Below are 16,055 nucleotides of genomic sequence, written 5' to 3' on the forward strand. Positions count from 1 at the left end.
TTTCAAAATTAAAACGAAGCCTGGACGCGGCGTAGAAGGGACCTTTAACCCTTGGAAATTAAATTACCCTATCCTATACAATACAGGTAACACGCGCTATATTTTTGCAAATAAGCAGTTTCTTACCGATTGTACCCCCGGTTTTACAGTTAGAATCGGTACAGGAGCTGGCCCTGTCAGGCCTGTAAATACCGGAACTGTAAAAATATAAATCCGTTACGGCCAAAAAACTGACAAATTAAAAGAAATTACGTTAAATAACGTTGTATATATCCCCTTGTTTGGAATAAATATCATTATTGGTTTTATACAGTATAATATAGGCGACATATTATTAGAAAATACCCTGTACGATCAAAATTGCAAAGTGTAGGGACGTTTAAATACCGTTAAACATTCGTTTTGTTTAAAAGTTAAAAAATGCGATATCCTTATTCGAAATAACGCTATTTGGAATTACGCCTATATTATAAGTAAACATAATACCGCTTTTAGCATGGCTTGAAGAGCGATTACAAAAAGCTACGCAGCCCCGCTGGAAATAAAATTAAATGATATAAGCCCTAAAGGGGATCATAAAATTTACACCGATTCGGAACCGGAAGAAGATACGGTAACGGAAAAACTAATTCCCGATCAAAATACGGAAATAACCGTAAATTCACCTGTAACGCAAAAATTTAGCGGTAAAAACCCTGAAACCCCACGTAAAATTGAGCCCCGTAGGCCCGGCACACCGCTAGGTAACCCTTTTATACAACCTAATATAAAAGGGACTATTTCCGAAAAAAAGGGGGTTTCCCATATAAAAAATGCGTTGTTGAACCTCCTTTATTATCGGATTTAAAGCAGGCCCCTATAAAATACCTCCTTTTAAGGTTTAAACGGACTACGGACGACTGTTTAACCCCTGAAGAAGACGGAATTACAGGTAATTGTAACGAAATCCAGGCCCAAAAAGCCCTGTTATAGCACAGGCGTTTGGGGCATATAGGGTATTACTGCTAAAAAAACCGCTAAAATTACATAAAATTTACCTAATTTCGACAAAATTAGGGCAATTATTTATATTACTTACGTTAAAGCCATTTTTATTAGGCGTACAAACAAAATCGCACTTTTTACACCCCCCAATTTTCTCGATTTTATAAAAGGTGATACAGTAACTTTAAAATTTAACTTTTACAATAAAAACCCCGTATATTTGTTATTAGTGGACCGAAAATCACGTTTTCGGTGGTCGCTCCTATTAAAAAATAACATCGGACCTACGGTTTTAATGGTTATTAAAGGTCTTTTTAAGGTTTTAAAAGCTACGTACGGGCGCTACCTTTTAAATTTTTATTTCGATGGGGGGCACGAGGCTAATATAAACCTTTGAAATTGGTTTACAAGCAAAAATATTGATTTTAGCATTTCAAATCCCTATAACCACGGCCAAAACGGACTAACGGAACGGTCCATTAAAGTTATTCCGGATAAATTTCGGGTTACCATTGTAGCGGCGGCTTTACCATTATATTTATAATATTACTTACTATTTACCGTATTAAATTTAATTAACCGTACAACGGTAATTAATAGGGATTTAATACCCTACGAGGAATATTATTGTCAATTCCAACCTGGATTACCGCACAAACCCAGTTTAGGGCATTTTCGGGTTATTAATATTATATACTAGGTTATTATACCGTTGGAAAAACGCCAAAAATCTAATAAATTGGTTTCCCGCATTGAAACGGTAAAACTTTCAACCCATTTATCAAATTTTATAACGTTGGTTTACGTACCCGCTAAACGGGCCGTATATAAAACCTTTACCGTAAAAATTATAAAGGGTATAACCGCTGAAAATTTGGTTATTTCAGGGGAAACGCTACAAATTTCAAAGGGAGAAAATACAGATTTAAAGGGAGATTTTAATTTTAAATTTGAAACAAAAATTAACAGCGTTCCAACGGATAACTATCCCCTAAAAAACCCCAAAAATACAGGGCATTTACCACCTGTTACAGGGCAGCTACCACCCGTTACAGGGTATTTAAACCCTGAAAATACGGTGCCCGCCAGGTATGTATAACCTACTGTTCGCCCCCCAACACCTATAATGGTAGCGGTGCCTAATCTAATACCTAAAACAACGGAAGTTCCGGTGTTTTCAGCATTTAAAATATAAAATATAAAGTTAAATTCGCAATTCGAAAACCCAAGTTTAATGGAAATAGATTACGTGCATTATCTTTATTTTTAAACTAAAAAGAAAATAAAGAAAAACCCACTAAAAACGGTGAACCAAATAACTACTAACAGGCCTTAAATAACCCTGAAGATATTAAATAACTAACTACTGTAGCGTTTAAATTTGACCAGATCATTAAGCAAAAACCTTCCCTTTTATCCCTAAAATTAAAATACCTCCAAGCCGTAAACTTTTTTTCACCCGGCCGGTATTTAAATTAAAAAAAGATAAAAATAACAAAGCTATAAAATATAAAGCTAAGTTCATTGTTAAAAGTTTTTTACAGGTCGAAGGCCTAAATTATATCGAAATCTTTGCTAACATTAATGTTCCACCTACCTGGCGTATATTCTTACCTATAGCTAATACACAAAATTGGGAAATAAAACAAATCGATTTTATCGATGCGTCTTTTAATAGTAACCTTACCGACGTAAATATATATTTGCAAATTTCAAACGATTTTAACGAATGGGCCAAAATTGGTAACCTTACCACCGCTAGAACTTTAGTGGAAATGGGTTATAATCCGAAAGAATTGCAGGTTATATAAAACGCTATTTTCAACGATATTTTCTTTTTTCAATATTTTGCGTAATTGTGGAATAATAAAGGAGTGTCGGTCGAAAAAAGGCCAAAAATACCGCCATAAACGGCGAAAATCGACAAGTTGTCCTCAAACCTGAACCAAAACGTTCTTTGGATGGACCCACAGGTACATTGCAAAACCGCAATTGAGCCACGAAGTGGAGCGAAGTGGATCAATTGTGGAGTTCTGTGCTTTAGGGATGAGCCCTGAGACTACCGCGGGCTCCCATCAACCCGCCAAAAAATCCCGTGGGCAATTACGGGCCCCTGCCAAAAACCTGTAGGCTGGTGGGCCGGGCTAGGTTAAACCAGTTTTCGGGTTTTGGAATGTTTTAATTATAGTATATTTGCTATATTGGATAAATCAATTAATGATTATAGGATATATGTTATTAGTCCTAAATACTATATAACTTTTAATATTTATTTATTATAGCATTTCCCGGACCACGTATAATTATATAATCCCCTTTTAACGTAACCTCGTTTCTATCGGTCGGTAATTTCCTTGGGCAAATACCGTTAGGAGTGGTGTAACCCTACCTAATTTCCCTAATACGGGCCCAACCCTTTGGTTATAATAACGTGTTTAATCACGTAATTTCGGGATACGAGAGAAAAGTTTTAATACATTTATGCGGATGCGAAAATGATTACAAATTCAAATAAATGCTTATATAAAAATACTGTTATTTTATTGTATTTCTTTCCGAATTGCAGCAATTCTATAATCTCTATTAGTATTATGTTTATTAATATATAATGCAATTTTTCGTCGGCTATACAGATAATTATATTTTTATTATTACCAGTAAAAGCTTTTGCGATATTAAACTTGGTATTATATTACAAATACAATTATAATAATCATTCTTTAACATTTTTTAAACTCTTTAAACCCATTTCCTTGCACCACATTTAAAATTCCTCCAATTTGTTTACTTTATAATCCGAAACTTTTCTATCGTTTATTATCGACTATTAATATTTAGAAATAAAACTTTTATTATCTTTTATTACCATTGTTTTCGTTGGAACCCAGGCTTAATGCTGGTATGTTATTATCATTATTATTTTATCTACAATTTGATGCTTTTAAAAGCAATGTAGTAAATGTTTTATAAATTATAAACTGAACAGCTATTATACCAAGGCTTTTTGCCGCAAAATTGGTTTACTAACAATTGAAAGGCTTATTAAGCTACTGCTAAAAAGGTGTTAATATTATAAAGGAATGGATGGAAATACGTTTATTATTATAAATTTAATCTTGCTACAAGATATTAATTGTTTTTTATAGGTTTGTGCAAAAGCAGGGGTAAAAGGTGGGAGTTGCAACGATTAATTGACTTCTAAGGCATAATATTTATAACTAATATGCCGCGTACTTAGGCCAAAAACCATTTTTTATTACCGTATATATGTACGTGGGCTTTTACCAACGTATTTATTCGCGGGTAATAATAGGTAATGATATATTTTTGCTAAATAACTTGTTAAAATAAACTTATTTCATCTTTTAAACGATTTCTGATTGCCACGGCCAGGCATACATTGGAAAAACGCAATACGTTAGGCCCTATCAACGAAAATTTTAACTTTAAAAAAAACAAATTATAATTAACGACGCGTTAAAAAGGGGCGGTTCAATCCGAATTTAGTGAACCTTTCGCACGCCTTGGGCCAAACGTAACTGGTAAATAAAATGGTAATTTTAAAACTTGGACGAATTTTTAATAAATGGACGAACACCGTTAATAATAATAACAATTTACAATTATTACGATATTTTGAAACTCCTTTTGGAATAATGCGAAAAATACCGTCGCCTTTAAAATTTTCTACTTTTACATATTATAATAGTTAAATATATTAACGCGAAAACCATGTTAATATTCGTTTCGTTCCATTGTTTGTTAAAACTACTAAATTTAAACGGGTTAAATTTATGTAATACCCGCGGCGCAGGTATGCTACGGAGGCGTTAGAATTTAAGGCCTTGCCACGTTTTTAAAAGGTTGCTAACCGCTGTTCTTCACGTGCAAATTAATTTAAACTGTAAACAAAACTGGATTATTAATAAACTTGTTTCCAATTAACGTCTGGTGCCCCCTGCTTGGCTCCCCCCCCCCCCTGTTCGGTACCCCGAAAATCTAACAACGAAATACCTATTTTTATAAACTGATTCAAATATAAAACTGTCAACGATCAAAAATACAACCGTTTTCAGGTTGTTCCGGTTTATTAACATCTTTTTCATCAGTCAAAAGGTCCAAATTTTTTATATTATTTTCCTGCAATCCAATGATATTTTATTTATTAGTTAAAAACTCGTTTAGATCCGGAATTACACTCTTTTTTTCAACCGGCCGTATTGTTTCCAATTATGTTTCCAATAAATTAACTTTTTGCTGGGCGTTAGCCAAAAATGTACTTTTAATTTCGAAACTTTTTTAAATTTTTGCAAATAAAAAACGTGAAACAGCATTGCTTTTATTGGATTGGGAAACTTTTTACAATTAAAATCGAATATTTCGGGTCATTTTAAGGGTTTTCCAAATAAATAAAGACGGGTCGTTCATTTTTCAGGTTAAATTCTCCTGTCTTTTATCCCTTAATAAACCATTATTTTTATTTTTTATAACGTTAGCGTTGCTATCTTTTAACAAAAAAAGGCTTAAAAATGATTTAACCAAATTTACCAGCCATAAACCCGTTATACGCCACCCAAATTAAAGATTTTTTGCTGTAAATGTTTTCAATTTGGTTATATTATAGCAGAAAAGGAAATCTCATTTTCCAACAATTATTAAACGGTAAAATTAGTTAATAAATCAAAATTAACGTCGATAAACCCTTTTAACGGCCCAAAACCCGATAAATCCAATGGTTGGGGAACGTGTAACGAATAAAGGGGTAAATATACGAATTAAATATTACTTTGCAAATCAAAAAATACAAATTCGTCCGTTATATATAGTTTATAACCGTCGAAAATTAATAACCGCTTTTAAGGGGTTTAAAACTGGGTATACGGAACGAATCTTTTTTTAACTATTCGATAACCGTTTCGTTATTTGTCCACCCGTTTTCAGTTATATAAAATTACCAATTATCGAAAAAGTTCAAATCCGTTGGAAACTATTATTATTATACGTTTTTTCTTCTAAATATAACTAAAATAGGGAAAATAATACCCGTAACCGATATATATTCGATTGTAGTTATCCAACCCCGCGTTCCGGGCTTTTTTCGCTTTAACGGCCGAATTGCGTTAAAATTTTATGTTAGGCCATTAAACTTTTTACTTTTCATTATACCGATTTCGTCCATATTTCACCCATTTTCCGGTTTAATATTATTAATAACGGGGTTAATTATATAAAACCACCAAAATTTAATTATTTCCGTAATAACCCTATTAACCCGGCCGTTTTTTATTGGACGGGGTTTTTGGGTTTTAAAAATTGGATAACGAACCAAAAAACGGGTTATCCAACGTTTTCCAAAACTTTTTATTTCTCCGGCGGTTTAAAAACTTCGTTTGGTAAAAACACGTAATTTTTAATACCTTAACGGAAACTTTAAAATTGTTTTAGTAAATACTCAATTGAGTAAAGGTTTTTTTTATTCCGTAAAAAGCCTTTAAAAAGGGTTTTATGTTTATTTATAAGGTGAAACACTTTGAAATTGATGTTGAAATATAAATTTAGGTATTCCCCATTTTCCGGAGGTTCTTGCAATTGAATCGCCATTATTGACGTCGTTAATTGCAAATATAAACTGATTTTCGGTGTATTGTTTTATTGGAGAAAGGAGAATGAAAAACAGAAAAAAGTAAATCCAAAAGTGAAAAATTGGTCGAGATATTTATAAAAGAACATGAGAGGTGAGCGTGGCTGTACAGTTATTTTTGGGTGCCGAACAGGGGGTACCCGACGTTATTATTAGTTTGTCCATACGTCGCGTGATTCCGATTTCAGGGCGGTTTATGCTACCTGTAAGGTCGCGTTAGGGCTAGAAAAGGGTGCAAAAGGGAGGGCATTAGAAAAAAGTCTTTGCAAAATGTTAAAAGTGTTGGTTTATCCGGATCCGGCCATGCACCTGAATAAGTATATCCCATATTATATGCTGTGAAGCACGTGATCTCGGAACGGAATAAAAGCACGGGTTTTCCCTGAAGGTCAGGTTTAATATATTTATAAACCACCGATTCCTATCCACAGGCTCCTTAATCAAAATTTTCCCAAACGCTATATATTTCATGCCTCGCGATCCATCGGCAGCTGATTAAAAAAGTTGCGGACCCTTTCGAGTTTTTCGAATGCCTGACGATCCGTCTATACCCATGGCGTTTAAAGAAGCGTATGACCCATCGATGGCTAACAGTTTTGGAGGCAGGGCTTAAGCTGCTGCCTTGACGTTCACGAAGAATCGCGTCGGTAACATCTACAATCGCTTTTGGACGAACCGCGAGGTTTATCGAGTTAAAGGGATCGATATATTGGCAAATGGCATTTCCTTTGGTGCCGAAAAGTTGGAATTGGTAGGCTTTCTGTCTGTTCTTGCTCGACGACCCCCAAGCCGACCGCGAAGAACATTGCGCGATACAGTGAATTATCGCGCGACGGTCGCAATTTTGGCACCTGAATTTTCGTTCACATGTTGGACAACCTTAGAAATACGAGATTTAACCACCTAATTATTGGGCATATTAATAATAATCGAATAAACGCGTGTGGTTTAAAAGGTGGTTAAAAAAATGGTAATTACGCTGTCCAGCACCAGCTTATGGAGCTGGTGATGAACGAACCCGGAATAAATGGGGCGTGGCACGAGTACTGGTTAACCGAAATGTGAAAACTAATTGGTCGTGACGATCGTTGCCAGCCACGATACTTCCAGGGACTTGGGCTAATATTAAGTCCAAAATGTGTTTAGAAAACTTCATATTTGCTACTCTGTTAAATTAGGAACAGCTGCGTAATTAGGATTCTCCAAATCTCCCGGAGCTATGTTCTGAAGGTATTTTATGCTGTTGTTCGTTCTGTCCGTCCTGTTTTCTGCTTTTAACTTTTGGGGCCTAGCCAATACCGCGATGGTGACCGGGAAACAATTAAAAAGGATGGAAAGACAGATAAAAACGAAGTTCCAAGAGCCTGCCGATCCGGGTTTGCGGTTCCTGCGTTAACAACAGAATAGTAATTTTAATATAGCTATTGCAATTGGTATTGAGTTGTAAATCCGATAAAGGTAGCTAATACTTTGCCTCATTTAAAAGGTTAACATCACCCAAGTGTATGGTTCGCGGAGCTTGTGCCGCATGACGAAAACTATAGCGCTACAAACCAAAGCTTCTGTAATGCAGCTTAATATCCCATGTGCGAGCTCCCAATAAAGTCCCGGACATAAAGCCCAAGAAATGGCCGTTTAAAGTGTAATTAGAAGAAGGATAGGGAGTATGGTGAATGAATAAGACTGAAGTTGAAGATGGATCGTAGGTTGTTATATGGAACAGCCAAACGGAGAAAATGCGATAAGCTGAAGGATAAGGAGGCACATTGGAGCTTGTCCACAAACAGTTATTAAGTAATTTAAAAGGATTACCTTTGTACCAAATTGGAAGGTATTAGCAGGTATTTCCGTACAGGTTTTAACAATTTACCTGGGTCCTAAAGTTTGAACCGCCTGTTTGTTCCCATTCCTGGTAAACTATTACTGACTGCGCAATTACAAGTCCGGCCCCAACGAGGAGGAAGCTTTTGGAAAAAAAGTTTAATACAAGATATTCGACGATTTTTGATAATTGTTAGCGTGTGCGGCTAAGCTTTGTTTAAATGAAAAAATAGCAAAACAAGTACGTTTGAAGATATCAAGATAGCGAAAGAAAAAGCAATAGGGAGAAACGCCTTCGGGGCATTCTTAGTCTTATTGAGGAAGTTATATCAAATTAATAACAGAAACGCAAACAGCTTATTGAGCTACAAGTGAGTGAGGGTGAACGTAGCCTGAGCAGCTTGAACAGCGATTGAACACTCTGAACAGCGACTGAGCAGCGACTGAATAAGGTGAGCCACCACTGGGCGAGGGTAAATATAGCCTGAACGCGGCTGAATTCTGCCTAAACAGCCTGAATAAAAGCGGGGCGGATCACGTGGTAGATGGCAGGGATGCAGTGGTTCAGATTCGGCGCAGATACGGATCGTATTAACCATGAATTGGAGGGTCCACGACTTCTTTTCCAGGTGGGTCGTAACCAGAGGAAACCAGTTGGGCTTGTCCGGTTCCCGATTTGTATTTGCTGTACGGCAGCATAATGCTTGAATAACTTCCCCGAACAACAACGCCCCACAAAACGACCACTACTCTAGTCTCCTCCCAGTTCCTCTCTGACGAGGTTGGCTAGGAATGAGTCTCTTTTTATAAGGGTTGTAGCCAACTTTCGGAATAACTTGAACTTCATAGCCTGATGGCGCCGAGGGGTAAACCCAGACCAGTTGGCACGTGGTAATCCCGACACCGATTGTGTGGGTTTTGTAAGCAAATTCGAAAATCCCACTTTCATCCGTCTCTTTTCCAGCTACATGGTTTGGATTTCTGCCCCCCTTCTCATAAAGACCAACAAAACAATCTCCGAGTACGGCCAGGGCTGGGGCTGCGTGCGTGATCGCAACTGCGATGACGAGAATAGTTCGGAGCTGCATCTTAAGTCTCGAAAAAAAAGAGTCTTGAGGCGTTTAGAAATAGATGTTGTCAAGACAAAAGTGATCATACAGATGTTGATAAGGGTAGTGTCTATGGTGGGATGTTGATTTCGAGTGAAACCTTTGCTAAATAGGTGAATTCGAAATAGCCATTCTTATGTTTCAAATCTCGATCTGTCACGCGACTGGACCATCGGGTGGATCCCATGTTGACGTGGCTATTTTTGTGCCCAAGGATGGAACCCGGGTTCGCCGGCCGATCCTATTACTCGCCCGGCCGACTAAGCCGCCCGAACCGCCTCAGGGTCCTAAAAGTTTGTCAGAACAAGTTGTAGAAATAAATCTGGCATGTGTGCAAAACCAGAGCGACATTTCCATCATTCAACAGCCTCATAAAAGCCAAACACGTATCGGGTTTCTCACGGCTTGCTGCAGATGTTGAATTGGGCCAAACACAGTTTTACATGGAAGTTTGTTTCTCCAAATGAGCTGCGTCTGGGGTTTATCGGGACATACCCCAATAGCTGGACTAATATTCGCCCATTGAACTGAACGTCCAGCACGCAATACGGTTCAATATTTTTGACGGCTCCACTTTCACTCACATATGAATTTAAAGTGTAAATGGTCATAGTATCTAAATCACTTATATAACCCCTGTCTCCATCACGTCCTGGCGTTTTGACTAGGTATATGTCACCGATGAAATTCACATATCGTTTGAGACGGTCTGGCGCAAATCACAGGCGGGCCTGATGATGGGGACCAAATTAACTTTTGCCTGTCTTTATCCATGCCGAAACCCTCGTATTGTAGTTTTTGTTCCCATTGGATTATTGGAGGTATGAGAGAAAGTGCATTTGAACTTGTCTGATTTACATGCTTGTCCCGGGGTTGGCTGTTTATGAAATTGCCCCAACCTCATGTCACTATCTTGGCCTCGTTTGTCTGGGCAGCTGATTGAGCTCCACCACTTGGGCCCTGAGATTTGATGCTAATCATGGGTGGCTGGGGTGTACATTTATCCTGTTACCCTCCTTCAGAATGGGAGATCCAAAGCTTGGGGTTGATACACCGTTTAATTGACGAGAAATCCTGTCCGGCACCAGAATAGGAAATGATCTGACTGGTCACGTTGGAAAGAGCCGTGGCCGATTGTGGTTATCTCGAATACTTGATGCGGCGGCCCAAAAGACCCCGCGAATTACAGTTGCTCGACTGTGACGCTGTACGACGTGGTCGGCTGCAGTCGGCCACGTCACTCCGCACACCTTCCATTACTTGTCGAGACCAATCAAGTGAAGCTGGGGAAATTCAAAGCAGTCGAGCAACTGAGTTCTTGCATTCGAGACGCGTTCTGCGAGAGAGGAAAGGTACTAGGAGATTCCCCTGCATTTTAAATTGCCCTCTAATTCTTTTTCTTTTCTTTCTTTTTTTCCAGTCTTGTTTTCTTGGTCCGATCTACATGTATCGACGGCGCAAGTCAATTTTTCCTTGTCCCATCCATTGCCTTGAATCCTTGAATGGTTTAAGCGTAAATAACCTATTATTCTTGTTTGTTACAAGTCAGAAATCAGTTAGCCGGAACTTTTAGCGATTACTCTTTCGAAAAAAAAAAAAAATTTCAAAAGGAATACCAGGCCATGGATGCTCTTTTCAGCCGGCTCGGCTCGATGAGCCTCAGCCAGACCCCAGACATCACAATCGCAACTCCATCCGAATGCAGGCACTGTTCCGGAGACAAGATCCTATTGACAAGAGTTCAACAATCGAATCGCAACGGCAATGCTGGGCGTCCCTATTACAAATGCCTCTCTTGCTCCAGGTTTCTTACGTTCGCCGACAACCGGGGTATACGCTATCTCAACGAGGCATGCGACTGTGAGGAGCCGAAGCCGAGCAGGTGCCAGCTCAATGGACATGACCACAGGGTTCCCTTTGGCCTTCATCTGGTTTGCAGCTCCGGGGAGTGCGACTTTTACAGAATTTATGTCGGGAAGGACGGTCGACAGTTTTCTGCACGGGACCCCAGAGTGTTGGATGCAGGAAAGGAGCTTGGCTATTTCTAGGAAGAGCTGCCGGTCTCCATGTGCATCTTTTAGACTTGGGTCAAATAGGCCATACTATAGGCAGCTGGATGCATGCTTTCTTGGCAGGCTGCGTAATGTATAATTTGGCTTGCCTGCAAATCGACAGTCGAAAGCGAGGCCTGCGGTGTTTTAACGTGGCTCACATCTCTTAATTTTACGCCAGGGGATGGTGTCGCAGTCCTGTGTTGCCTTGCCCCGAGGCAACAACGTATTACGAGATCAACTGCAAGTCAGAATGGGTTCTTTATCATTCATCAGGATTGGTTACTTGATCCTCGGTTATTCCAAAAATTCCCCGAACCTGAAATTCAGGAGGGGATGTGCTGTTTTCAATTGTTTTTTTTTTTTTTTCGTCTTCTCTATTTTCGTTTGCATCACCCAAATAGTAGCCAACTAATCGATGCATACGTGGCCAATTCTTACAAACTTCATGGCGTCCCAAGGAAGCAAACATTCAAAGATCATAACGGACACCTAATTTTGGGCGACACCGATAACGTTGGGCCCCACATCTCCGACCCCCCTAAAGTCCGGCCCCTTTGAAAAATGTAACGACGAAATACCCCTTTTATAAACCGATTTAAATATAAAACTATCAACGCACAATAATACAGTCATTGTCAGGCTCTCCCGGTTCGCTAACCTCTTCTCCATCGTTCCAATCCTTTAAACAGTCCCTATTATTTTCCTGTGCTTTATAAACGTTTTTTTTGCTGACCAAAAGCTCGTTGGGATCCGGAATTACCCTTTTCCTTTTGATCGGCCGTACCGCCTCCAATTTTGCTTTTAACAAACTGATTTTTTGCTGAGCTTCAGCCAATAAGGTATCCTTGGTTTCGAAGCTTTTTTGGACTTTTGCAAACAAAAGCCGTGAAGTGGCGCTACTTTTTTCGGACCGGGAAATTTCCTGTAGTTGAAGTCGAATATCTCGGGTCGTTTTAGGGGTTTTCCAAATAAGTAAAGATTGGTTGTTAATTTTTTGGGTTGGATTTCCCGGTGTTTTATCCCTTTTGAAGCCGTTATTTTTACCTTTTTCGACGTTGACGTTGCTATTTTCTAATAAAAAAGGGTTTAAAAGTGGTTTTGCCAAGTTCACCAGCCATAACCCCGTCGTACGCCAACCAGATTGAATGGTTTTTGCTATAAATGCTTTTGATCTGGCTTTTCGATAGCAAAGTAGAAAGTTTCGTTTCCCAACAACCGTTGAACAGCAAAACTGGGTTACAAATCCCAGGTGACGTCGATAAGCTTCCTTTAACGGCCCAAAAACCGATAAATCCAACGGTTGAAGAACGTGCGACGAATGAGGAGGTAAATATAAAAGCTGAATATTATTTTGGAGGCAAACAAGCATAAACTCGTCGCTGACGTGTGATCCGTGGCCGTCGAGAACTAATAAACGCTTTTCAGGAGTTAAAGGTTGGGTATTTGGAATAAACACCTTTTTTAACCATTCGATACCTGTTTCATTATTTGTCCACCCGTTTTCTGTTGCATGAAATTGCCAGGTATCGAAAGGACTTAAATCAGCTGGAAACCATTGTTGCTGTACGTTTTTCCCCTTAAATATAACGAGGGGAGGTATAACAGCCCCCGTAGCTGATACACATTCGATTATGCTCGTCCAACCCCGCGTTCCAGGCTCTTTTCGCTGTAATGGCCGGATTTTATTACGCCCTAACACCAGGCCATTAGATCCTTTGCCTTCCATTATACCTGTTTCGTCCATATTCCAACGGTTGGCCGGTTTTATAGTATCGATAACGGGATTTTTCAAATAGGACCACCAAGATTTAATTACCTCGGTTGTAGCCCCATTAACCCGGGCATTTTCTATTCGCCGGGGCCTTTGGGTTTTCAAAATTGGATATCGGGCTATAAAACGGCTAACCCAATGTTTCCCAAGGCTTTTTCTTTCTCCGGCGGCCTGAAGAATTCGTTCCGCAAAATAGCGTAGTTCTTGATGCGTTGGCGGAAGGCCTAACGCGGCCTGCGCAAGTACCCAATCTGCCAAATAGGTCTCCTGCTCCTGTGAAAGCCTTTGACAAAATCTTTTCGCTTGTTGAATTGACTGGGCCCCCTTTAAACGATCGTGAAGGGTACTCCGAGGAATACCCCATTTTTGCGAGGTTTTGTGAACTGATTTGCCATTTCTTATGTCAGAAATGGCAGCAAGAAGCTGATTTTCAGTGTACTGTTTCATTGGAAAGTTTGGAGCAAGAATCTTCAAAATGCAAGTTCTAAAGTGAAAAATTCGTCTAGATATTTATAAAATAAAACAAAGGGTTGACGTGGCTGAGTAGATATTTTTAGGGGCCGGACTTTAGGGGGGTCGGAGATGTGGAGCCCAACGTTAACACCAACTCGGTCGCACAGCTCCCCGAATGAGTGCATAGTCGATTTCGATCACCAGTCATTCTCCGTCAAGTGGTCTGGCCCGCCTGACTACCCCGATCTCACGGGTTTCCAGCCCTGCACAATGCCGAGGTTCGCCCGATACATCAGAATCCAACAATGGCAAGAATATAAGGGATTCCAGGCCGCTCGAATTTGGCTCTTACACCTTTATCTAACTCAACAGTAACGGTAAATTCCGTGTAAATAAATTTAAAAACTGCATTACATTAATTCATTTTGGCCAAATTAAATCTTTGAATATCCATTTTTATTTTTTTGCGTTTATTCGATATTTATATTAGATTCAAAATAATATAAATAAAATAACGAATACCATATTTTCCCAAAATTGGTAACCGAGAGTATGATGTTACTATTTGTATTTATTTATATATCCTAATTTTTCTGTATCGAGAGTTTACATGACATTAAGCCCACAAAAGTTATATTACTATCCTTTTCATCCGCTATAACATATAAAATGTGTTTAAATTATTATAATTTTGCCACAAGCAAAATAACCGAATAAGCACTGCATTATTAACCGGGTTATTTTTGTGGAAACATATTTAACGAGCTAAAAATAGGGCGCAGGGCGGCGCGTACATCTGATAAGTTTCCAAGGTATCCAACGTAAATAATGTAACGAAAATTCAAATTTGCAAAAGATTACAAACTTTCTTTTTTTTATATTATGGAAATAGTTATTACATTGTGCATTTCATCCCTTTGTATTACACAGGGCTGGAGCTGCGGGCGTTATGGCAACTGCGATGGCGAGAATAGTTCGGAGCTGCATCTTAAGTCTCGAAAAAAGAAGAATTTTGAGGCGTTTAAAAATATATCTGATAAAAGTTATTGTACAGATGTTAATACGGTAGTGTTTATGCTGGGATATTGATTTCAAATAAAACTTTTGCTAAATAGGTGAATTCATAATAGCCATTCTTATATTTCAAATCTCGATTTGTCGCGCGGCTGGACCATCGGGTGGATCCCATATTAAATTACACAGAAACTGCCCTTTCTGGCCCCCAAACGCCCACACTGCTATTAACCCACACATTTAGGTTGCAATCGGGCTGGGTTTAATTGTGATCGGTCTCGTTCAGTTGCGATTAGTCAATTGACCCAATAAGGCCTAAAATTGTGGCGGTACAATAAGGATTTTATTAATAATGCAATTTTTCGTGAAAAAAATGTCTTTGGTTTAATAAAACCCAAAGTGGGATTTTTGAATCCAGAAACTTACCCAACCAAAGCCCAAATCAATTTCCGCTTTTTTTGAAAATAAAACCCAATTTTCATTGTAAACCCGATTTTTGCCCCGAACATCTTTCCAATTTTGCATTTTGGATATTAGAAAATAACTAAATATTTTCGCCCTTTATATTTTATACCCGTTTCATTTGAAGACATTGAAACCAAGATAAATACCCTGGTTGAAATGTCTTCAAACAAATATCCAATAAAAGGGGTGAAATAAGGACGGTAAAAAACAAAGAAAAATAAATCAAAAAAAGGTTTATATTTTGACGACGAAACCGATGACAATAAATTTCATTCACAACTTGTTTAAAAGTATACCGAAACTAATACATTATATAAGTCAAATTTTGGTGACAATAAATTACACTTTTCGTGGTTTATATGCAATGATAATTAACAGTTTGGAAACATTAATCATCATGCCCGAATATTATTTATAACGATTTAAGATTTTTGAAACGATTTGCCGAATTTACGACCACTTAGATTTCGAGGATTTTCCACCCGGAAAGCGAAACTATTATTTGTATTATACATGATTATTTCCGTCCTTTTGTATTATGTTAAAAACGCAATAACTTTAAATTATTAATTACGAAATTTGTACGGATCTTAGCATACATATAAGTAAGCCATTCCAAAACCCCCCCACGGGGGCCCGTGGCAGACCAAACCGGTGGGGCGGCCGACCCGTGGGTGGGTTGAATTTTTTGTGGGGGGACCCGGCCCGGCCCAAAACCGTACACGGGTTTTCTTGGCAACCCG

The 16,055-nt window shown here is 38.6% G+C and overlaps 2 protein-coding genes across 2 annotated transcripts; one reads left to right on the top strand and one right to left on the bottom strand.

The window, feature by feature from the left end:
• Positions 1 to 9,192: 9,192 nt before the first annotated feature.
• Positions 9,193 to 9,534, bottom strand: PpBr36_06918 (uncharacterized protein; the record flags this gene model as incomplete). Its single annotated transcript, XM_029894060.1, has 1 exon — positions 9,193 to 9,534. One exon carries the CDS (start codon positions 9,532 to 9,534, stop codon positions 9,193 to 9,195), a length of 342 nt encoding a protein of 113 aa, XP_029748085.1.
• Positions 9,535 to 11,319: 1,785 nt separating this feature from the next.
• Positions 11,320 to 11,706, top strand: PpBr36_06919 (uncharacterized protein; the record flags this gene model as incomplete). Its single annotated transcript, XM_029894061.1, has 1 exon — positions 11,320 to 11,706. One exon carries the CDS (start codon positions 11,320 to 11,322, stop codon positions 11,704 to 11,706), a length of 387 nt encoding a protein of 128 aa, XP_029748087.1.
• Between the last annotated feature and the right edge of the window lie 4,349 nt (positions 11,707 to 16,055).

Source organism: Pyricularia pennisetigena, chromosome 1, assembly GCF_004337985.1.
Source record: "Pyricularia pennisetigena strain Br36 chromosome 1, whole genome shotgun sequence".
Classification (NCBI taxonomy): domain Eukaryota; kingdom Fungi; phylum Ascomycota; class Sordariomycetes; order Magnaporthales; family Pyriculariaceae; genus Pyricularia; species Pyricularia pennisetigena.